At 41.7% G+C, this 25,433-nt stretch overlaps 1 protein-coding gene across 1 annotated transcript; it reads right to left on the bottom strand.

Moving 5' to 3' along the window:
* Positions 1-941: 941 nt before the first annotated feature.
* Positions 942-22,645, bottom strand: LOC311098636 (phospholipase ABHD3-like). Its single transcript, XM_084139167.1, has 9 exons — positions 22,397-22,645; positions 20,894-21,057; positions 16,978-17,160; positions 15,383-15,428; positions 11,849-11,961; positions 7,166-7,339; positions 6,661-6,709; positions 5,386-5,551; positions 942-1,390 (listed from the first exon to the last, which is right to left on the bottom strand). The coding sequence occupies exons 1-9, from the start codon at positions 22,553-22,555 to the stop codon at positions 1,206-1,208; spliced, it is 1,239 nt and encodes a 412-aa protein (XP_083995293.1). The 5' UTR covers positions 22,556-22,645; the 3' UTR covers positions 942-1,205.
* Positions 22,646-25,433: the final 2,788 nt, after the last annotated feature.

Genomic DNA, 25,433 nt, shown 5'->3' with positions numbered 1-25,433 from the left:
GTAAACAACTCCTTTATCATTGTTTTCTGACGCAGAACCAAACTGGCAACCCAGCTGCATTGATGATATATGCATCAGGTTGATATGCTCAGCAAATACCCTACAAGTACGGTAAAATACCGTAATACTGGCCCATAAAGTAACTAAGACTTAGCTGTGTCCTCAACATCAGGACAAACAATAACATCCATGTGGTATTTGCATATTAATTCATTAGGCCTTTTGGGTATACTTATTTACATATTAAAAACTATTGAAATCAAGTGCGTTTGCAGGAAGGAATTAGAGGCATGGGTTGTTCAAACTAAAATAGTGCAATTTCACATTCCTTATAATTAATAATGAGTTCTCTCCATAACATTACATTGTTAGAGCTATTTGGTGTGCGTACAGGTAGAATGTGTGAATGAAAGTACATGCAGAACAATTCAAGAGAACATAAATACTGTGATCTGTTACGGTAAATTAAAGGTGTCATCTCGGAACCCAGAACTAAATCTCACGCTACTATAGCAGCTAGCTGTCTGTCACGAGAGATTAGGTTAGGTCTTTTTTTGTTGTTGAAAGGACTAAACGATTTTTAACATAAACCATTCACATTCATAACAAACCTTTGACAGACAGACAGACAGACAGATACTATGTAAAAAAAAAAAATCCCTGAGGACTAAAATCCTATTGATACAAGAGTTGTTGTTGAGAACACTGACGGATGGAGAGAGACAGCTGAAATTATTCATATTCGAACATACTAATGTACTAATGTGAACATACTCATCTTTTTCGAATAAGCATGATATGAATTCATGGCTACATACATTGAATTAATGAACTTTTGAAGGAATACATGAGTGGACGGACGAATGTTGTGTTGCGACAGGATGTGCCCTTCAAAATAAAAAAAGTTTTTTTTGCTTGTAGTGGGTGGGGGGGGGGGGGGGGTTGGGTACAAGGACTGTGGGGAGGAGGAAAGAAATTTACATTTTAGTTATTTAGCAGACGCTCTTATCCAGAGCGAATTACAGTTATTGAGTGCATACATATATTTTTTTTCATACTGGTCCCCCGTGGGAATCGAACCCACAACCCTGGCGTTGCAAGCGCCATGCTCTACCAACTGAGCTACACGGGACTAATGAAATGAAAGAAATAGAGAGGGAGAAAAGGAAGGTGGGAGAGAAGGAGAAAGGGAAGAACTGGTCCTACTAGCTGGATAGGTCATTGAGGTCGCCGCCCTGTTCTATGACGGCCTTGGCAAACTGCTTAAACACGCGGTCCATGTAGGTGCTCTGTCGGGGCCACAGGCCCTCCAGGAAACCAATATGGCCGCCGTGGCAGGTGATGAGGAGGGCTAGGTTAGGGTTCTGCTTCACCGCCTCCACTGGAATAGCTGAGGAGGAGAGGAGACGAAACACTTCTTAATAATCTATCAGTCAAGCAGTGGACACATACACCAAGCACTAGATTGGAGATTTTACTTCCAAAACCCCACAGAAATACTGTATGAACGTACGTACACCGTGTAGTGTAAATCGTATATGTCTTACACACTGATTAGGGCATTACAATAGATTTTTTTGTATTTTACCAGGAAAGACATATTGAGACCAAGGTCTCTTTTTCAAATGTGCCCTGCACAATACAACACAAATATACACCTTATACACTAAATATACATATATACAGTACCAGTCAAAAGTTTGGACACACCTACTCCTTCCAGGGTTTTTCTTTATTTTTACTATTTTTTTACATTGTAGAATAATAGTGAAGACATCTAAACTATGAAATAACACATAAGGAATCATGTAGTAACCAAAAAAGTAACCACACATTAAAATACAAAAACACAGTCATGGGAAGCACAAGTAAAACATCACAAATCACCCAGAAAAACAGTTACATTCCTCCACAAATAAGTCCCCAATCAATACTCTAAACTGCCCGAACGGCACCAGAACATTATGATTAAATGTATTTTGAATTTTGTTCCAGCAATACGGTGCTTTAAAACTAAAAGCAGATTTTCCTAGCTCAGTGTAGACCGTAGGAACCTCAAGAGTTAACCAATCCTGTGAACAGATTAGGCAGCTCAGGTGTCTATACTTCAACAGCAAAGTTAGATAAGATGGAAGTTTATGAAGTAGAGGCAATAATGTAGAGATCTACCTCACTTTATCCCTACCTACATGTACATATTACCTCAATTACCTGGACTAACCTGTACCCCTACACATTGACTCGGTACCGGTACCCCCTGTATATAGCCTCGTTATTGTTATTTTCTTGTTAAACTTCTGTTTATTCAGTAAAACGGAATTGTTGGTTAAGGGCTTGCAAGTAAGCATTTCACGGTAAGGTCTACACCTGTTGTATTCGGCTCGGTTGTAAGTCCAGCCAACCTTTTGATACAGGATGCAGTGATGAGTATCAAAACGGTATCAAAACTGTTACCTATAACAAAACGAAGGGCACTATGCTAGATGGCATCCAAAAGTTTAAGAGTAGTAGCAGCTGCACTTTGATAAATAATATCACCATAATCAAGAACAGATAAAAAGGTTGACTGAATAATCTGCTTCCTACTGCTTAGAGAAAGGCACGGTCTGTTTCTGTAGAAAAAGCCAACTTTAAATCTTAGTTTCTTAACCAGCTCATCTATGTTTTTTAAATGTCAAATCCATATAAATCCAAATGCCTAAGTATTTATATGCGGGAACACGTTCAATTGGAGAACCATCTAATGAGTGAACATCTGAAACATTCTTCAGAAAGTTTAAAAACAACATGTATTTTGTTTTGCCCATATTAAGCACACGTTTTAAATCAGCAAGGGATAAAATCTGACTGTAGTTTTGACACAGCCAGATCAACAGTCGGCGCAATAGCATACATAATAGAATCATCCGCATATACTGTAGATGAAGTTTTAACAGACTGACCAATGGTGTTTATATAAATAGTGAAGAGAACAGGTCTCAAAATCGACCCCTGTGGTACACATTTATGCACTTCAAGAAATTCAAACTTAACCCCATCAATCACAATGACCTGAGTTCAGTCACTAAGATAATCATGAAACCATGAACAGGCATCAGAGCTCTGACGTATCGAGGACAACTTATTCAATAAAATAGCATGATCAACAGTATAATAATAATAATAATAATAACAAATATAACAAGTATCAAAAGCTTTTGACAGGTCCACAAACAAAGCAGCACATTTCATTTTAGTGTCTAAAGTTTTGACAAGATCATTGACAACTAAAGTGGTTGCTGTAATAGTGCTATGCCCATGCCTAAACCCTGATTGGTTTACATAAAAAATACATTTCTCAGTTAAAAAGAGCAAAGTTGTACATTTACCAAGGACTCAAGAATCTTAGCTAGATAAGGAAGCCTTGAAATGGGGCAATAACTATTAAGATCACTACTATCCCCGCCCTTATGGAGTGGCAGCACAAGACCTGATTTCCATTATTTTGGAATATTTCCTGATAACAATGTTAAATACAAAATGTAGGTTATTGAGCCAGCAATGATGGGCGCTGCACACTTAAAGATCCAATTGGTCGGCCCCTGTGGATTTCTTGTTGTCTATTGCTACAAAGCATCCAGGACTTATTTTTCTGTAAATAGCCTAAAGGAAAAGCTTTGACTATAATTTCTCTCATCATTCAGCAAGTTTCCACTATCATTATCCAGCCCAATATCATTGTGAATAGGCTTAGAAGTTATTTCAAAGAGATAGACCGCTGAAATAAAATGGTGATTAAATGCATCAATGATGCCATTTTTTCCTGTAATGAGGCCAGTTTCTGAATTAATTTGTTGTGGCAGAGAAGAGGAAGTAGAACCCTTCAGGGATTTGACAGTTTTCCAGAATTTTGCAGAGTTCCCATTACAATCCGAAAGAGCAGTTACATAATAATCAGATTTAGCCTTTCTGATTTGTCTTACACAATGATTCCTCAGTTGCTTAAAAGCTTGCTAGTCCGGGCCTAAGTGTTCCTGGCCTTGACCCAAGCATCATCTCTTTTATGAATTACTTCTGATACTTCTTCTGATTCTGATTCCGGATTGTACCAGGCATTCGAACTACCTTTAACCCTTTTTTTTATTTTTTATTATTCACAATAGTATTGAAGACATCTGAAAAAACTCTGGAAGCTAAATCGTGTTCAGGGATAGATGAAATACAATCAAGGTCACTCAAATAAAGATCATGTAAAAAAGCCTGTTCATTGAAATGTTTTAAGTTCCTCTTTGTGATGACACGAGGCTTAGATTGTTGTATTCTCTAACATAAACAACTGGGCAATGGTCACTAATATCTTGGGCGAAGACACCAGTAGAAACATATTTCTCTGGTGTATTCGTTAGAATAAGATCAATCAGAGTTGACTTGAAGGATCTTTACACAATGATATAATATGCCATTTAGCAGACGCTTTTATCCAAAGCGACTTACAGTCGTGCGTGCATAAATTTTTTTGTGTATGGGTGGTCCCGGGGATCGAACCCACTACCTTGGCGTTACAAGCGCCGTGCTCTACCAGCTGAGCTACAGAGGACCACAATGATCTTTACACAGGTTGGGCCGTGTAGGCTTAGTCACCAGCTGGGTTAGGTTTAGATCATTACACGTCTTATAGATGTAATTTTAGATTGCATTTCCCAATCATAATTTAGGTCACCCAAGATAATAACTTCTGATTTAGTAAAAGAAGTCAACAAACTAGTTAACTCCTTGAGTGCACTAAGGTTAGCCGAGGCAGGACGGTAGACCCCTATAACAGCTATGGATACATTTTTCCCCAGACAAGATGTCATCTACATAGTGTCTTTGGCTGCATTGTCTTTCGGTATAGGCCTTGCTCATCAGCTATGTAATCAACATGGAGGGCCAGAGGTGGGCTATGTAACCAACATGGAGGGCCGGTGGTGGACTATGTAACCAACATGGAGGGCCGGTGGTGGGCTATGTAACCAACATGGAGGGCCGGTGGTGGGCTATGTAACCAACATGGAGAGCCGGTGTTGGGCTATGTAACCAACATGGAGGGCCGGTGGTGGGCTATGTAACCAACATGGAGGGCCAGTGGTGGGCTATGTAACCAACATGGAGGGCCGGTGGTGAGCTATGTAACCAACATGGAGGGCCAGTGGTGGGCTATGTAACCAACATGGAGGGCCAGTGGTGGGCTATGTAACCAACATGGAGGGCCAGTGGTGGGCTATGTAACCAACATGGAGGGCCAGTGGTGGGCTATGTAACCAACATGGAGGGCCGGTGGTGGGCTATGTAACCAAAATGGAGGGCCAGTGGTGGGCTATGTAACCAACATGGAGGGCCGGTGGTGTGGTGTGATTGTGGACTCACCATGACTGGGAGAGAAGACGTCATCTGCAGCGTTTAGACACAACATGGGAACCTGCACAGACTTGAGCCTGTGGATGGGACTGGCATCATGGTAGTAGTCATCGTTGGTGGGGTAGCCAAACATTATAGACGTGAACCTCTCATCAAACTCACGGAGGGTCTTGGCCTGCAGGGGGGTTGGGATAAAGTCGAATTATAAGGTGACATTCGGCAACAATATGCTTTCAACAACGTTGGCAGCAGCCCAAGAGGGCCATAAGGACCTGACTAGAAATTCCACTAAATGAGTTCCTTTTGCATCCCTTTGATATTTTAATTAGAAATTGTGCACCAATATGGAATTTTAAAAGCCTGTTATATTAAATGAAGTGGTCTTTAATATAGATCAAATGGAGAATTCAATAAATCTAGATTTTTTATATTAATAAAGGCTTGCCAAAGTGCTAAGATTCAGCATTTCACCATCATTGTAAAGCCTTAGTTATTTTGATGCTTTGACAAAGTAATTTCTGAAGATTATAATTTATTTCATGTGATTAGCGATTCATTTACGTCTGTCCCTCATTTTAAGGTCAACCCTGTTACGTGAACTGAACTCTCATTTTTAATATGGTAAAACTATTTATCTTTAAATATTTGTTCAAAAGAAACATTGAACTTCTAATAGTCAAATCATAATGTAAAAGCAGGTGAGCTGGTTCTACTCTTTTTGGCCATTTTCTTGTATTTTGTGGTGGAAAACTGAGCGGTTCGAGCATAACACATCAACCCTGTTATTTTTTAAACATTTTAGTCATTTAGCAGGCGCTCTTAACCAGCGGGACTTTTCAGTTAGTGCATTCATATTAAGATAGCTAGGTGGAACAACCACATATCACAGTCATAGTAAGTATTTTTTTGTGAAGCTTGCATTCAATTGCCACTCCCTGTTGCACACAACAAGCTTCCATTTCCCCTGTCACGAGGGGATTTACGGCTGATTTAAGATGAAATTGTCAACCGTTATGGTCAACCCTGTTACGGTCAACCCTGTTACAGTCAACCCTATTACTTTATTTGGCTCTTATTAGGCACTTACTATAGTATTTTTTTTTTGATGGGAAATGTGTTTTTTATTAAGCTGAACATGCGCTCTTTGTGACAGAATGTAAAAATTAGGTATAAAATTTGAAGTTACACTTCTCAAAAGGCACCAAATTGGTGGAACGACCCAGATGGGTTGCTTTTACTTTGATTTTACTTAGAGGAGGTCATTAAAAAAGTTGTGCATTTTACCTTCATCACATGATCAATGTCGTAATTCTTCTCAAGCACAGATTTGTGTCTAGAGGAGAGAAAAACACGAGGAAGCAGGAAGTAGGTTTGCTTCAATGGGAACTTGGGGAAGTAGGTTTGCAACAATGGGGAACATAGGGAAGCATGTGGGTTTGCTTCAATATATCCAATGGAAATGTTAATGAAATGATTGGGGTCTGACAGTAGAGTACCGAGTGCTTAGCACTGTGACAACTGCTGATGTAAAAAGGGATTTATAAAATACATTTGATTGATTGAGATAGGAAAATATCCCAAGAGAGAGAGAGAGAGAGAGAGAGAGAGAGAGAGAGAGAGAGAGAGAGAGAAAGAGATATTAGCTGTTAGCCTTTAGAGCCCAACCTCAGGGGTCGCTAAAAGCTAACATCTAAAAGCTAAACAATGTAGCTCAGTGCAGCTAAGAGCTAAGATCTAAACTAGGCAAATCCCCCAGTAGCCCGTCCGGCCCCCTACGGCCCCCACCCACCTGTCCACACCCGCCTGCAGGCAGCTGGTGAGGTAGGAGTTGAAGAGAAAGCGGTCCAGAGGCTTCTCCAGCGACGCTGTGCACTCAAACACATCCCAGCCTGCCGAGAACACAACCACGCCTTTCAGACATGTTTCCCTGCCCATCCTCCCAAGGTAGTTCGCCAGCATCATCCTGGGATTAGAAAGACAGGGAGAGGGTAGGGGGAAAGGGGAGAGGACGGTGGAGGGGAGAGAGGGGAGAGAGGGGAGAGGGTTGGGGAGAAGGGAGAGGAGAGAGGGGAAACCCTCACTTAGGTAGGGGATTATAGCTGTAATACCTATTTTGACATGGTTTAAGTACTACTGAGAGGCTGAGCTCTCTGAATCAAATGAAAAGTGCTGTTTCTGACAGGGGAAAGGAGGAGGCTGCAAAATAAATAAAATACATAACCAACCCATGAAACCATTTCTGCTGGTGAGCGTTTACTTAATTTTTTGAGATATCAATACAAACCTATGGATGGGACAAACAAGTACTTTCCAGGCTCTACATAAAACGTAGTATCTTTAGACTGACTCCCACAGTTCAGTGAAGTGATACTATAGTGTAGTATTGCTCCATACATACATGTACAGTGCCTTTGGAAAGTATTCAGACCCCTTGAATTTTTCCACATTTTGTTACATTACAGCCTTATTCTAAAATGTATTAAATAAATAAAAATCCTGAGCAATCTACACACAATACCCCATAATGACAAAGCGAAAACAGGTTTTGCAAATGTATTAAAAATAAAAAACAGAAATACCTTTTTTACATAATTATTCAGACCCTTTGCTATGAGACTCGAAATTGAGCTCAGGTGCATCTTGTTTCCATTGGTCATCCATGAGATGTTTCTACAAATTGATTGGAGTTCACCTGTGGTAAATTCAATTGATTGGACATTATTTGGAAAGGAACACACCTGTCTATATAAGGTCCCACAGTTGACAGTGCATGTCAGAGCAAAAACCAAGCCATGAGGTCGAAGGAATTGTCCGTAGAGCTCCGAGACAGGATTGTGTTGAGGTACAGATCTGGGGAAGGGTACCAAAAAAGAACACAGTGGCCTCCATCATTCTTAAATGGAAGAAGTTTGGAACCACTTGGAGTTTGCCAAAAGGCACCTAAAGACTCTCAGATCATGAGAAACAAGATTATCTGGTCTGATGAAACCAAGATTGAACTCTTTGGCCTGAATGCCAAGCATCACGTCTGGAGGAAACCTGGCACCATCCCTACGGTGAAGCATGGTGGTGGCAGCATCATGCTGTGGGGCTGTTTTTCAGCGGCAGGGACTGGGAGACTAGTTAGGATCGAGGGAAAGATTAACGGAGCAAAGTACAGAGAGATCCTTAATGAAAACCTGCTCCAGAGTGCTCAGGATCTCAGACTGGGGTGAAGTTTCACCTTCCAACAGGACAACGACCCTAAGCACACAGCCAAGACAACGCAGGAGTGGCTTCGGGACAAGTCTCTGAATGTCCTTGAGTGGCCCAGCCAGAGCCCGGACTTGAACCTGATCAAACATCTCTGGAGAGACCTGAAAATAGCTGTGCAGCAACGCTCCCCATCACACCTGCGAGAGATTTGACGGTACATGGCGCCGTCCATCGTCCCTTTGATGCGGTGAAGTTGTCCTGTCCCCTTAGCAGAAAAACACCCCCAAAGCATAATGTTTCCACCTCCATGTTTGACGGTGGGGATGGTGTTCTTGGGGTCATAGGCAGCATTCCTCCTCCTCCAAACATGGCGAGTTGAGTTGATGCCAAAGAGCTCAATTTTGGTTTCATCTGACCACAACACTTTCACCGAGTTCTCCTCTGAATCATTCAGATGTTCATTGGCAAACTTCAGACGGGCCTGTATATGTGCTTTTTTGAACAGGGGGACCTTGCGGGCGCTGCAGGATTTCAGTCCTTCACGGCGTAGTGTGTTACCAATTGTTTTCTTGGTGACTATGGTCCCAGCTGCCTTGAGATCATTGACAAGATCCTCCCGTGTAGTTCTGGGCTGATTCTTCACCATTCTCATGATCATTGCAACTCCACAAGGTGAGATCTTGCATGGAGCCCCAGGCCGATGAGGATTGACAGTTCTTTTGTGTTTCTTCCATTTGCGAATAATCGCACCAGCTGTTGTCACCTTCTCACCAAGCTGCTTGGCGATGGTCTTGTAGCCCATTCCAGCCTTGTGTAGGTCTACAATCTTGTCCCTGACATCCTTGGAGAGCTCTTTGGTCTTGGCCATGGTGGAGAGTTTGGAATCTGATTGATTGATTGCTTCTGTGGACAGGTGTCTTTTATACAGGTAACAAGCTAAGATTAGGAGCACTCCCTTTAAGAGTGTGCTCCTAATCTCAGCTCGTTACCTGTATAAAAGACACCTGGGAGCCAGAAATCTTTCTGATTGAGAGGGGGTCAAATACTTATTTCCCTCATTAAAATGCAAATCAATATTTAAAATTTTTGACATGCGTTTTTTCTGGATTTTTTTGTTGTTATTCTGTCTCTCACTCTTCAAATAAACCTACCATTAAAATTATAGACTGATCATTTCTTTGTCAGTGGGCAAACTTACAAAATCAGCAGGGGATCAAATACTTTTTTCCCTCACTGTATCAAAACTATTAAATAACCCATATGGAATCATGTAGTAACCAAAAAAGTGTTAAACAAATCAAAATATATTATACATTTGAGATTCTTCAAATAGCCACCCTTTGACTTGATGACAGCTTTGCACAGTCTTGGCATTCTTTCAACCAGCTTCATGAGGTAGTCACCTGGAATGCATTTCAATTAACAGGTGTGCTTTCTTAAAAGTTAATTTGTGGAATTTCTTTCCTTCTTAATGCGTTTGAGCCAATCAGTTGTGTTGTGACAAGGTAGGGGTGGTATACAGAAGATAGCCCTATTTGGTAAAAGACCAAGTCCATATTATGGCAAGAACAGCTCAAATAAGCAAAAATAAACGACAGTCCATCATTACTTTAAGACATGAAGGTCAGTCAATATGGAACATTTCAAGAACTTTGAAAGTTTCTTCAAGTGCACTGGCAAAAACCATTAAGCGCTATGATGAAACTGGCTCTCATGAGGACTGCCACAGGAATGGAAGTCCCACAGTTTTTTTTTTTTTTTTTTTTGGGGGGGGGGTAGATTAGCTTAATATTGCAGATAGATTGTAACTTCCATCAATGTAATTGTCTGCATCACTTCCAATCCCCCATGTTTTTTATATATATACTCCCCTTTATTACTTTTCAACCCTGCCATCCTTTCCCTACTTGGGGTAAATTAGTGAACAACAATGCTTAGGCCTCTACTTCCAGCTTATACTTACTGGAAGTCCCAGAGTTACCTCCGCTGCAGAGGATAAGTTCATTAGAGTTACCAGCCTCAGAAATTGCAGCCCAAATAAATGCTTCACAGAGTTCAAGTAACAGACACATCTCAACATCAACTGTTCAGAGGAGACTGTGTGAATCAGGCCTTCATGGTCGAATTTCTGCGAAGAAACCACTACTAAAGGACACCAATAAGAAGAAGAGACTTGCTTGGGCCAAGAAACACTAGACACCGATGGAAATTTGTCCTTTGGTCTGCAGTCCAAATTGAGGATTTTTGGTTCCAACCGCCGTGTCTTTGTGAGACGCGGTGTGGGTGAACGGATTATCTCCGTATGTTTATTTCCCACTGTAAAGCATGGAGGAGGAGGTGTTATGGTGTGGGGGTGCTTTGCTGGTGACATTTTCTGTGATTTATTTAGAATTCAAGGCACACTTAACCAGCATGGCTACCACAGCATTCTGCAGCGATATGCCATCCCATCTGGTTTGGGCTTAGTGGGACTATCATTTGTTTTTCAACAGGACAATGATCCAACACACCTCCAGGCTGTGTAAGGGCTATTTTACCAAGAAGGAGAGTGATGGAGTGCTGCATCAGATGACCTGGCCTCCACAATCCTCCGACCTCAACCAAATTGAGATGGTTTGGGATGAGTCGGACCGCAGAGTGAAGAAAAAGCAGCCAACAAGTGCTCAGCATATGTGGGGACTCCTTCAAGACTGTTGAAAAAGCATTCCAGGTGAAGCTTGTGCCAAGAGAGTGCAAAGCTGTCATCATGGCAAAGGGTGGCTATTTGAAGACTCTCAAATATAAAATATATTTTGATTTGTTTAACACTTTTTTGGTTACTACATGATTCCGTATGTGTTATTTCATAGTTTTGATGTCTTCACTATTATTCTATAATGTAGAAAATAGTAAAAATAAAGAAAAACCATTGCATGTGTAGGTGTTCTAAAACTTTTGACCGGTAGTGTATGTAAATGTAATATTTAAGTTTTTATTTTATCATAAATTAGCAAAAATTTATAAAAACCTGTTTTTGCTTTGTCATTATGGGGTATTGTGTGTAGATTGATCAAAAAAACAACAACATTTAATCAATTTTAGAATAAGTCTGTAACGTAACAAAATGTGGAAAAAGTCAAGGGGTCTGAATACTTTCTGAAGGCCCGTTGACATCAATACGGTAGCCTACATCAACACATGATTTATGCAGAAGTCTGAGTAATGCATGCAGCTCTCAGGATTTGGGCTATAGTCACTGTCCATTGAAGTGAGAAAGCATGAAGAGGCACCTACTAACCCTCCCATGGAGACCCCAGCAGCCATGAGAGGGGCGTCCTCATTTGTCCTCTGGATGTGTTCGATGACCGCCTCCAGGTCCTCTGTGTTGGCAGCACAGTATGTTCTGGGAGTCTGGTAGCACACAAAGATAAGAAGAGTTCACTCTGAGTGGTGTGTGTGTGTGTGTGTGTGTGTGTGTGTGTGTGTGTGTGTGTGTGTGTGTGTGTGTGTGTGTGTGTATGTGTGTGTGTGTGTGTGTGTATGTGTGTGTGTGTACCATGTCCCTTTCGTGTTACAGCACAGTTTTTCTGTTGGTAGATTGACTTTCGACCGTACGGAGGAAAGTACGGCAAAGGAAAAAAACAAACACACACACACACACACACACACACACACACAGGCATGCACATATCACTGCGACCTCTGCATGTGCACACTCTGTTCCGGGATCTATAGTCAGATGTGCGGAGAACTCATACTGTACATTAATTACATGCAAGCCTTCACACCCATCCTCACACATACATGTGCACAAACACTGCTTGTGACTTAAAGGCCAAACACTCTCCTTGACGATATACAGTATATTCATCATGCTGTATTGGAATGAGTGGTCGAAAAATATCCACTGGCATTAAAAATGGCTGACTCAGGGACAAGGGCTATTTAGAGTTAGAGCAGTAGCAACCACAGGAGGAGGTATACTGTAATACTATTTAAGAGCAGTCAGAGACGTAGCATGCAGCATCTATAAGTCTGCTGCTGGATAGCCTTATTCAGCTAATGGCCTGTAGCATCTGTCCATCACAAGCACTATCGATTAATTCAAGCATTCTTCTATCACATTGGGCAAATGATCCAGTGACAGTGAAATAAAACCACAGACATGGAGAACATGCTGCAAGCTGGGACTACCAGTATCTTTCTTCATCAATATTCTTGCACAAAGTTCAGCCCGAGTGTTTTCTCACAGCAGTCATATCCAGTTTCTGTGTCCTCATAGCCTACATTTGAGTAAAGGACTTGAGTGGAGTAGGAACTCTACTGGTGCTTTTCCAATGAGACTTACCCCCACACCAATGGGCCACCAGTGTTTTATGTTTTGGAAGCTCTAGTGTTATTGTGTTTCCATCAGGAGTGTGACACTAAAGCAGAATCAACAACATCTGCATCATTCAAGGCTGTTGCTTTGTGAGAAGATGTTAAAGTTCACAGTTAGCCATGGTTATGTAATTGCCAGCTGAAAAGTACCCAGGGCCTTGGCCCCAAGTGAGACCAGGTCCGCCGGAGCCATGGCCCAATGAGACACGGGTGCTGGCCCACGTAGATGGAAACAGAAAAGTCTGAGCCTTTTGGGTAAAACACCGAGGTAAATCCTGTATGGAAATTAGCCATACTGGTAATGTTACAACAATAATAAAAACAGCTTGAAACTATTTAGCTTTTGATGATACAGTAATAACGTTTTCTACTACAATACAGCTACAATACAAAGTTCAAAGTCCAATAACCATCCATTGTAGTAACGCTACATATTACTATGAAATATGATGTGAATTAAACGGACCAACTGAAAAATGTACTGTATGCTAAATGCTAAGAGTAACGAGGCGTTCGAGACCTGAAGAATTGAATTAGCTCCAAAAGCTAATGCTTAGGCTTTAGCTGAGCGGGCTACCACACTATTGTGGTGTGTGAGTGGGGGGTCTGGGTGGAATTAGGCCAGTAGCCCTAGTTGTGGCCTAGCAGAGGGCACTTCTCACACAGAAGGACATTCATTCTAACACTGTGCCCTATTCAAACAATGGACGCCATTCACACTCAACTGGGCACAGAGAAAACAGTCACAAAGGCGTATGAAAGCGTAGTCATTTGCATAAAACTTCAGCACAATTCCTCAACGCTAGTGGAAGGAGGATAATTCCTTTCTTACCACCACGTTATGTAGTGCAATAGCTGTAATCATTCTTCACACATGCACTCATAGAGATCCTACTAAATTACTAGTATTCTAATTCCTAATTCTACGTGTGCACTACAGTATTGGCAACTGAGAATATCCCTTTCAGATGACACCCTGGCCTGGGGTCGCTGTTGTAATAAGATAACTGGTGTGTGTGTGTGTGTGTGTGTGTGTGTGTTCTTGCTTGCATGCATGTGTGTGTGTCTATGTGACTGCACATGTGAATACAACAAGGACAAGACACAAAACAACCCATTCATTCATTCTGAGAGCAAAGATATCAAAAGGGAAATTGGACGAATTGTGGCCACAAACTATGGTATGATACAAGATTCCAATTGTGGATTGGCTGAGCTGTTTGGGTGACACTGGTACATAATATAATTTACCCACTGGGCACAGACAAGTTCAACGTCTAGTTTTGATTTACCTTTGGTTGAGTTGTCAACTAATGTGAATTCAACATGAAATCATGTCATTGGGATTAAGGTTAAAAGTTTGGTGAAAAAAATACAAAATGCCCTTGATGACTTTCTGCAAATCCAATCAGATTTCCCACGTCATCACATAGATTTCTTTGGTTGAAATGACGTGGAAACAACGTTGATTCAACCAGTTTTTGTCCAGTGCATATGCACATTTTCCAAAGAGTTAGCATTTCTTGAATTGCATCATAGCCCTTCCTCGCTTCAATGGAGATTGACAGTAGAGTAAAGACCTAATTGTTGGCTAAATATATGAATGGGAATAGATTCATATGAAAAATGTATGTACTCACTAACTGTAAGTCGCTCTGGATAAGAGCGTCTGCTAAATGACTAAAATGTAAATGTAAATGTAATAAACCTTGAGCTACAGTTGGCCTTGGTGAAGACAGAACAGGGAAAGGTCATTCCACTCTATGGACCAGAGCGTGAATACACTATCTATCTGTCCTCCTGTAACTTCATCATCTCTGCTATGTGACAACATTGTCTGTCTGCATGCTTTCTGGACTAAGCTCGTTGTGGGTTGCCCATTACACTATGGGTTACACACTATGGGTTACACACTATAGGTTACACATGCCACGTGTGACACAGACACAGACATGCTATGGGGTGCTGGGTGACATAGTGAAGGGGGACGTAACACTGAAGAATAGCTCCAATCACAATGCAAGGGAGAGTATGCACTCTGCACAGGCATGTGGAGCAGAGTGCCAAAAGGATGTAGGGCCTGTGCCTTTGTGTCATGTTGTGAGTGTTTGCATATCTGTGTAGATTAAGATAATAATAATAATAATAATAATAATAATAATAATAATAATAATAATAATAATAATAATATGCCATTTAGCAGACGCTTTTATCCAAAGCGACTTACAGTCATGCGTGCATACATTTTTGTGTATGGGTGGTCCCGGGGATCGAACCCACTACCCTGGCGTTACAAGCGCCGTGCTCTACCAGCCTTTTGATTGTACATGAAGATACCTTTTTATTGTACAGAGTAATATAATCGTTGCAAAATGTTATGTTTTTGAATGCATGTCTGAATTGAAAACATGATCCTTTTAAACTGTACTTTGTATGAATATTAGACTCTTACCAAGAGAGTTTCGCCAGACACCCCTCTGTTGTTGAATACCGCACACCTGAAACACAACAAAAACATGCACTTAACCCTTTAAAATCCATTCATTGCATTGCATTCCTAGCATTTTTTCTGAGAAATGACACTAGTTTCACCAATTGACATTATGTGTCATAATAATGCTCTAACTTCCAGGTGCACTGTCTTCCAGGTGCACTGTCTTCCAGGTGCATTGCCATTGCAAATTGTTAAATGAGGTGAAAAGGAGACTGGAGCACGACTTTAATGCTTATACAGCTATTATGATTCAGTTCCTAAATGTAAGAGAATTTGCAGGTACACTGCCACCAAACAATGTTTAAACAAATGCACTTCACAGCAGTGAAAAGGGAATAAGGTGGAATTTGTAAAGAACCAGTGGAGGCTGCTAAGGGGAGGACTACTCATAATAATGTCTGGAACGGAGCAAATGGAATGGCATCAAACGCATACCACGAGCCCGTCCTCCCCAATTAAGGTGCTACCAACCACCTGTGAAAGGGACACATCTGTTGTTGTATTAGTCCTTAAGACCTGAACAGCAGTAGCAGAAATCTCTCTCTAGTCATCTGTTATCTAAGAGACTGGCTGTGAAAACTCAGCAGCAGGGTCGGGGCATGCTGTAGGTTGGGGGGTGGACAGGGCAGGGAATGGTGTGACGCACATTCACTTCCTCCTGCATAGGCAAAGCTGGTTGGGCTAAGCTAAGCTGCAAAGCTTGTACCAGTAAGCTGTAATTCATTAAGCTTGCAGGACAGTGCCGGGGCGAGGGCAGCGGTGGAAAGATGCTGAGTTTGCCTGCTTTCCCCCCTCCCTTCCCTGCTCCGTTTGCCTGCCCCTTCCCACTCTTCTCTGCCCCCCTCCCTCTCTTCTCTGCCCCCTCCCTCTCTTCTCTGCCCCCCTCCCTCTCTTCTCTGCCCCTCTCCCTCTCTTCTCTGCCCCCCTCCCTCTCTTCTCTGCCCCCCTCCCTCTCTTCTCTGCCCCCCTCCCTCTCTTCTCTGCCCCCCTCCCTCTCTTCTCTGCCCCCCTCCCTCTCTTCTCTGCCCCTCTCCCTCTCTTCTCTGCCCCCCTCCCTCTCTTCTCTGCCCCCCTCCCACTCTTCTCTGCCCCCCTCCCACTCTTCTCTGCCCCCCTCCCTCTGTTTGAAAGAATGAGCACAGGGAACACAGAACACAGAGGGGCCTTTTGGAGGAGAAAAAAAACTGCCTCCCTCAGCATCTCTTAGTGCAACGTTCAGCTCTTTCTTTCCAAAGCAGGTCTGCACTGCTCTGCCTACTCTTTCGGCAGCTGCTTACCTCAAGTAACCTTGATCCATTCATAGACAGTTTTCGACTCCTAACATATACAATATCTTGGGACTTTCATTGTAAAGAGAATGTATTTGAATTTAGACTATTGAACTGCAATGCACTAAAACAGATGAGCAAGAGTTGACTGTGCACTGTGTTTACAATAGTCCTACCAGCTAAGACATAGGCGTAATCCACAGTGTTGAATGGAACAACCGTCTGCATGAATAAAAACTGTGCACTGTGCAGTACTGTCCAGTACTTGTAACCAGGACCACCCACCTATATCCCAGATCCCTGCTCTGCTGCACCATGTGGAGGATGTAGGACTCTCTGCTGGTACCGGTCAGGCCTGGGAGCAGCAGGACGGTGGGCCGTGTGGCCGCGTTGGGGTGGGAGGCGCTGTCATCGTTGTCGAACCAATCCAGAGAGATCTGCCCTCCATCTTCTGCTCTAATGAGCTCACTGCAAAGAGGAGGAGGTCAGATATAACAGTCAGGGTAGAAAAAGACACCACTAAATTACACACACACACACGGGACAAACTCAGCAAGTAGGCCTAGGTTCTGCACTGCAGCTTTCATACAATATGTTCAGTAAAGCAAAGCTCATTGCACAGAATGCAGAGGAATTTACAAGGTTTTGTAAATACTCAACCTCCAAGGTTCTTACAGATTATGCTTTGTGATTTAAATAAGCAGAACTATATATTCCATATAGGGACCAACAAGACAATAAACATTACTTTTGTTAATAATTCTATACAGTAAAGTATTACATTTCAGATATATCCTGTACATATTGCATTAGATAGGGTATAGTATGTACACTGTATTGCACATGATATTGCTTTCTAACCAAACCTCAAATCAAGACATTGCAAAAATGCATTGTTCTTTACACAAATATCTCCCTTCAGTTGCAGGTACAATGATTACTACAGTGTGGACCCTTCACTAACGTTACCTTTGTCAAAGGGAATGCAGTCTGGCACTAGTGGAGCCTCTCAGGCTTCGTTTACACAGGCAGCCCAATTCAGACCTTTTGCCAATTATTTGTCATATCTGATACCTATGAGATTTTCCCTAATGTGTAAACAAAACAAAAAACACATGGAAGCTGATCTTTTGACTTCAGATTTATACCACATCCATATGTGGATCTCAATCCTGATACAATTTGGATGATCCATTTGTGACCTCAGTCTGGACGCTCAGATCCTATTTTTTTGTTCTGAAGTGATTTTTTTGCACATGACCTGCCCTTTACCACGACAACCACCCCCAAATGTAAAGGAACAGTGACATCAAATTTGCTTTGCATCTGTGTGCTACTGCAGAGGCTACAAATCTGATATGGGTCACATGTAAAACTGAGGATGAACAGTCAGAAAAAAAGACCACGCTACTCAGGAGCAGGGAAGGGCAAGGAAGGGGAAGAGGGGGAGGGAGGGAGGGGGGAGGGGGGGGGGGGGGGGGGGTGGTAGCTGGCTGCAGCAGCAGTGGATTCTTATGGAGAATCAATTTCCAGTTTCCACAAGCCTACACCGTCAGCTGAGGTCAACAAATCCCACTGTAATCCTTCTCATGCCACCAACCCACTAAACGAGCAACCAGGCGACAACACCAACGTGGCTGGCCCTGCGGCCCATGTACAGTATGTCTGTCTAATTGGAAGTGGAATGAAATTACAGAACCACACCAGCATTAAATATGCACTTAAAGGCCAGACTGGGGCAGCCACTGGGGTCGTGGGCCATGCACCAATCTGGAGCCAGCTGGTCAGGGCATGCACCAATTGGGAGCGAGCACGATCCACTGAACAGGAAGAGGAGGACAACTCTTTCAAATCAAATAAAAGTTTATTGGTCGCATACACAGATTTGCAGATGTTATTGCAGGTGCAGCGAAATGCTTGTTTCTAGATCCAACAGTGCAGGGAACATTGCAGGGAACTATTTTATAGACATGATAATCCCTGGATAGTAGAGGTCTTCTCTTCCTTCAGGACTAATAACCTCCCGCAAATGTCATCGGCTAAACACACACGCACACACATGCACACACTGGCTTTGATCTGAGACAGGTGGTAGGTGAGACCCGCCTGCTGCCATGGTGCATTGTGGGATGTGGGAAACATGTAGCTGCTTTATTGGACAACGGTCAGACAAAGGCTAAGGGAAGTGGAATGCCCTTGGCACTAAATAAAATCAAATACATTTTATTTGTCACATGCTTCGTAAACAACAGATGTAGACTGACAGTGAAATGCTTAATTACGGGTCCTTTTCCAACAATGCAGAGTTAAAGATCAAGATAATAATAATACAAATAAACAATAGAAATAGTGACATGAGGAACTAGGGCATTCTTCTGAGTCATTGGGTTCAGATCAAGACAAGTCAGCATTTACTACACTGACATACTATACGTATATGTCTGACTGACTGCATGAGTAGACTGGCTGTCATGGCCAGGACAGTGATAGACGGCCTATAGCCAGACTAACATCCCATTCTGTGGTTAGTTACCTATAGTGCCACTTTCAGTAATAGTTGTAAAGACAATTGATTTCAGAAGTAGGCCTACTCTCCATCTTGGTTGGCCATCGAAGTCAATGATGACATTGCTCCTTAGTAGACAACCTACACAAATACAGTAACTGATAAAACCGATTGAATGATGACAAAACAATTAGGTACTGTATTTGGACAGTAAATCTGATCGAACCACTAGGCTATTTCCTACTAATTTCAGTTCTGTGGAATATACTGTATACTAACTACCTCCAACCCCTTTTAATTAATTTAAATCCACCTAATGAATGCAGGAGGCCTGGGACACCCTGGCCATTAATCTCTAACAGAATGCACTAAAGAAGCCCGGGTGGCCTGAGCCTATACCATTACACAAAATATTATTTTCACCTTTCTGCTGCTAAGTCTTGGCTAAGAACAAGACGCAGGAAATTTGTTTCACGTTGTTAAACCTGAATGAAAGGAATCAAAGAATGGGCACATTTCAGTACTTAGATGATCAAACCAACTGTTTTAAAGCCTTAAAGCCTAATAATAAAGCAATCAAAAGTGGAAGTAAGGTAAAGCCTGTTCCTAATACGGCAGGGAATTTTCCACTACTTTACTGTATGTCGCCATGGCTGCTGTCTACAGTGGAAACTGACCAATTGCGTTTGATGGTGAACCATTCGTTTTTTTACCTTGACCAACCATGTGACCTGACCAGGAAAAACATAGGGCCTTAGTTCCCATACCCTTTAACCAGGCCCAGACTAAGCATTTCGGTCCCGGGGCACCTACCTCCAGGAGGCCCCCCAGCTAACTTCCTGCATTTCAACACATTTTACCATGGGGCAGAGAGAAACATTTGCAGTTTTATAATACTATTCTACACATGTTGTCATGAGAGAAGATGTTGCCGTTTTAAAGCTAATTTCCAGCTATTCTACACATTTTGCCATGAGGCTGAGAGAAAATGTTGCAGTTTTAAAGCTAAATTATTTTGCCATCGCTTATGACGTGTTCATATGCAATTTAGTGTCCGGGGCCCCAGGGCACATGCCCTGCGTGCCCGTTCACTAATCCGGTCCTGCCTTTAACTAGGGCCCAGAGTTTTTCCTTGTTAGGTCACGTGCCAAGAAAGAACTCAGGGCACTAACTAACCATGGGACATTACCTAGCCTAAGGATAGCAAGTGTGTTGGCTACTGGTGGTAACTGGTGATGAGTGGATAACGTCTGCTGCATGAAGTGGATTAACTGGTCACTAAGCCAAGTGACCCTTGAACTTTGTCATACATTGAGCGAACATGGAAGAGCAGGTCTGAGCAGAACCCAACAATTCTTAAAATATTTGAAATACATACTTACAGTATTCTTTTTGGTAAACAGGACATGTATAATGTAGAGGTGTATTTTGAAACCAACACCATGCAACAGGCTTATCTCTTATGAGATATAAACGCCATGAGTTTAAACCCATTTCTCCAGTTTAATTCCAGTTCACCCAGTTTCATTTCACAATCACACCAGGGAAACCCTCCCCCTTCACATGCTGAAGATCTTCTCAGCAATATCTGTTCATTTTTAGATAGGTGTTTCAACAGTGTACAGAGATGTGATGTATTATAGTGTTTATACAATAACACTACTACCATCACATCTGATCCTATAAAAGTCTTACTTTCTGTAGCTGACACCCGGTTTAGCCGTGACGAAGGGCCTAAGCAGCGTCTGGATCCGGCTCTCCCAGCACCAGAAGGTGGGGTAGTAGGTCTCTGACACCACGGGACATTGGTCCCGCAGGAACTGGTAGAATTTCTTACCACCAGAAATCAGTTGGGGCTTCTGCAATACAAGACATGAACAGTGTAAGTCAGTGATGTGGCTTTCCAATTATGACATTAGCCTAATAGCTTGTTTAGAGAAAGAAATATGGACCATGAGGGTTGAAAGGATAGATCACATACTTTTCAAGACTCAAATATTTTTTCATTCATGATTTAAACTATTTTAGGTGAAACTATTTCAAACATCATCTGGTTTTTATCCGATCTGTGGCAAGGGAAATATAAATGTTTGTGCTTATCCCAATTTAAAGGACAAAATGTATACTACTGATGACAATCTCTTGAAAACAGTTCTTATACTTCATCATCATTCACCATCTACACAACCCCTCTCTTACAGTACCCATATAGTGCAGCCTCTTCACTGAAATCATGTGATATCGAATTCTCTGTCTTGCACTTTCATAAATGACATGTCAACATAAGTCATATTTCATTGTTCCATATGGTTTATTTGCTACTGGTGCAACCTTGGTGTATAACATTCAAAATGAAGGATCTCCACAACTATAGTGTAATTGTAATGCACTATCAAGACTGGAATCTCAAGTTTATATTGCTCTACTTTTAGTCTAGAGGACTGTGTAAAGTGTCAGAAAATATGAAATGTTTTGGTGAGTTATAGAGACATTCTGCAGTCACTAGTGATGGAAAGGAAGGAGATTGGCAATGAGAACATAGTGACAGTAGGCTGTGTTGTAACTGGGATTATATGAGGTCACCACAATATCAAATCAAACACATCTGTCCTGTCAGAGCATAGAGACATTTAATCTCTGAATTTAGGTATAATGAAGAATAGAATGCATGACCCCTACTAATATGTATTTATATAATCTAACATTAGCCCAATGTTATGTAGCCTAGGCCTATGTGTTTAATTATTCGGGAAAACGAATATCGGTAAAAACATTCATTTGTGAATATGCAGTAGGCTACACTGCATAAAGATGTTTGACAGCTTGTATAACAATAGTCTACACCCAGTCTACATTACTGCCTTTTCAGTTTACAATAAGGACTCACGATAAAATATATGCAGCCTAAACGGCAATTTAACATTTGTATATCTGTAGGCCTTGTACAAATCTTTGAAATTTCACATTTAGTCTAAAGAAAATACGACACCATTTTATTGAAAGATGTCATATCACATGGGCAGTATCAGCCTCCTCAGCAAACGATCTAGCTGCTGAGCCGGTTTGATGCGCAAAAGCGCCAGCGATATCCTCCATCATAATAACCGTTATGCCACCTTTTAATAAGACAATTGTCAGTTACAATGTATCCATTTCTATTAAATAAGGATTCTTCTAAGCAGCCTCTGTGACCCCTACCTTCGCGACAGAGATCAAGTAGTAGTAGGCATAAGCTGCGCTGAAGCCGAGTACCAGTGACAGTACTCCAGATCCAAAAAGCCCAACTTTCACTTGATTTTCCAGATAAAGTGACAGGTCCCTTGTCAAAACATTAAAATTGAAGTCCAGTGAGATCATTGCCCTGTTATGTCGCGCTCTTCAGGTATAGCGGCCAGGATCGAATGAAAACCTCTGCTGCTCTGGAATGGATGCATGCACTAATGCTCAGTGATGTGCAGAGAAGGGGAGAGTCAATGAAAGGGGAGCGATATATATAGAGGCAGACGATGGCGCTCTTTGACCGTCCTGCGCTGAGATGTAGCATGCGCGATTGTAGGCTTTTATAACACTTGCAGTGGATGCAGCCTAAATTGCATTGGGGACAGTCAAGGCTGTTGGGACTGCTTTATGTAGGCCCTAACAGTTTGTGGGCACCGTTTGTCACTGTTATAGTGCAATTCATGTATTGTTTAGTGTTGCTTAGTGGCTTTGCTGGCATACATAAAAATAAAAAATTGACTTTGCCCCAACAAGATTTACATGCTAAAATCGCCACTGGGTATTATACATTTTGTATGATGTACTGTTTTATCTTTTGTTTTATGTGTAATGTAAGTGCCTTAATGTGTTTGGACCCCAGGAAGAGTAGCTGCTGCCTTGGCAGGAAGTAATGGGGATCCTTAATAAACCCCAGGAAGAGTAGCTGCTGCCTTGGCAGGAAGTAATGTGGATCCTTAATAAACCCCAGGAAGAGTAGCTGCTACTTGGCAGGAAGTAATGGGGATCCTTAATAAACCCCAGGAAGAGTAGCTGCTGCCTTGGCAGGAAGTAATGGGGATCCTTAATAAATACAAATACAAATAATGGTATGTCACTTGGACGATTCTTGGGAATCCATTAACATTTAGGAGATCCTTAAGTCCAGTAAATCTTTACAGTCAATGAATTAGATCTAATCAGATCTAATGCACATAGCCTGCGTAATGCACCTTTACATCCAGTCTAAATCCCTGACCTTATGACAATCATTCAGATCAGAGATATCTTCAAGAGAGAAAGAAAGGAAGGATACTTTACATAACGGCCACAGGCCGCTCAATGAAAACCAGTGACTATAGGTTGTTTTCTTAAATAGGTTGTGAATACATTATTCCAGGGAAGCAAATATATTCAAATGTATCATAGGCTACAGGTCACTGGAATAGAATACAATACAATACAATACAATAGAAAATATGCTACTCTAACCACAAAAAACAACCAAACAACAGGCCTATGGTCAATGTTTTATCACAGACTATGTGTTTCTGCACACATACAGTGCCATGCAAAAGTATTCATCCCCCTTGGCGTTTTTCCTATTTTGTTGCATTACAACCTGAAATTTAAATGGATTTTTATTTGGATTTCATGTAATGGATAAAATAGTCCAAATTGGTGAGGTGAAATGAAAAAAAGAACTTGTTTCAAAAAAAGATAAATAACGGAAGAGTGGTGTGTGCATATGTATTCACCCCCTTTGCTATGAAGCCCCTAAAAGCAATGGGTTTTATTCTGGCCACTCTTCAGTAAAGCCCAGCTCTGTGGAGTGTATGGCTTAAAGTGGTCCTATGAACAGATACACCAATCTCCGCTGTGGAGCTTTGCAGCTCCTTCAGGGTTATCTTTGGTCTCTTTGTTGCCTCTCTGATTAATGCCCTCCTTGCCTGGTCCGTGAGTTTTGGTGGGCGGCCCTCTCTTGGCAGGTTTGTTGTGGTGCCATATTCAATTTTTTTATAATGGATTTAATGGTGCTACGTGGGATGTTCAAAGTTTCAGATATTTTTTTATAATCCAACCCTGATCTGTACTTCTCCACATCTTTGTCCCTGACCTGGTTGGAGAGCTCCTTGGTCTTCATGGTGCCGCTTGCTTGGTGGTGCCCCTTGCTTAGTGGTGTTGCAGACTCTGGGGCTTTTCTGAACAGGTGTATATATACTGAGATCATGTGACAGATCAAGTGACACTTAGATTGCACTCACGTGGACTTTATTTAACTAATTATGTGACTTCTGAAGGTAATTGATTGCACCATATCTCCCGAGTGGCGCAGTGGTCTAAGGCACTGCATCGCAGTGCTAGCTGTGCCACTAGAGATCCTGGTTCGAATCCAGGCTCTGTCGTAGCCGGCCGCGACCGGGAGACCCATGGGGCGGCGCGCACAATTGGCCCAGCGTCGTCCAGGGTAGGGGAGGGAATGGCCGGCAGGGGATGTAGCTCAGTTGGTAGAGCATGGCGTTTGCAACGCCAGGGTTGTGGGTTCGATAAAAAACTGTAAGTCGCTCTGGATAAGAGCGTCTGCTAAATGACTATAATGTAAAAAATGTAATATCTTATTTAGGGACTTCATAGCAAAGGGGGTGAATACATATGCACACATCACTTTTCCGTTATTTATTTTTTAGAATTCTTTGAAACAAGTTATTTTTTTCATTTCACTTCACCAATTTGGACTATTTTGTGAATGTCCATTACATGAAATCCAAATAAAAATCCATTTAAATTACAGATTGTAATGCAACAAAATAGGAAATACGCCAAGAGGGATGAATACTTTTGCAAGGCACTGTATACATTACCAGTCAAACGTTTTAGAACCCCTACTCATTCAAGGGTTTTTCTTTATTTTCACTAGTTACTACATTGTAGAATAATAGTGAAGACATCAAAACTATGAAATAACACATATGGAATCATGTAGTAACCAATAAAGTGTTAAACAAATCAAAATATATTTTATATTTGAGATTCTTCAAATAGCCACCCTTTGCCTTGATGACAGCTTTGCACACTCTTGGCATTCTCTCAACCAGCTTCATGACGTAGTCACCTGGAATGCATTTCAATTAACAGGTGTGCCTTCTTAAAAGTTAATTTGTGGAATTTCTTTCCTTCTTAATGCGTTTGAATCAATCAGTTGTGCTGTGACAAGATAGGGGTGGTATACAGAAGATAGGCCTATTTGGTAAAAGACCAA

Source organism: Coregonus lavaretus (genome assembly GCF_964263955.1).
Source record: "Coregonus lavaretus genome assembly, chromosome: 23".
Taxonomy (NCBI): Eukaryota; Metazoa; Chordata; class Actinopteri; order Salmoniformes; family Salmonidae; genus Coregonus; species Coregonus lavaretus.
This window is presented reverse-complemented; position numbering and strand designations above follow the sequence as displayed.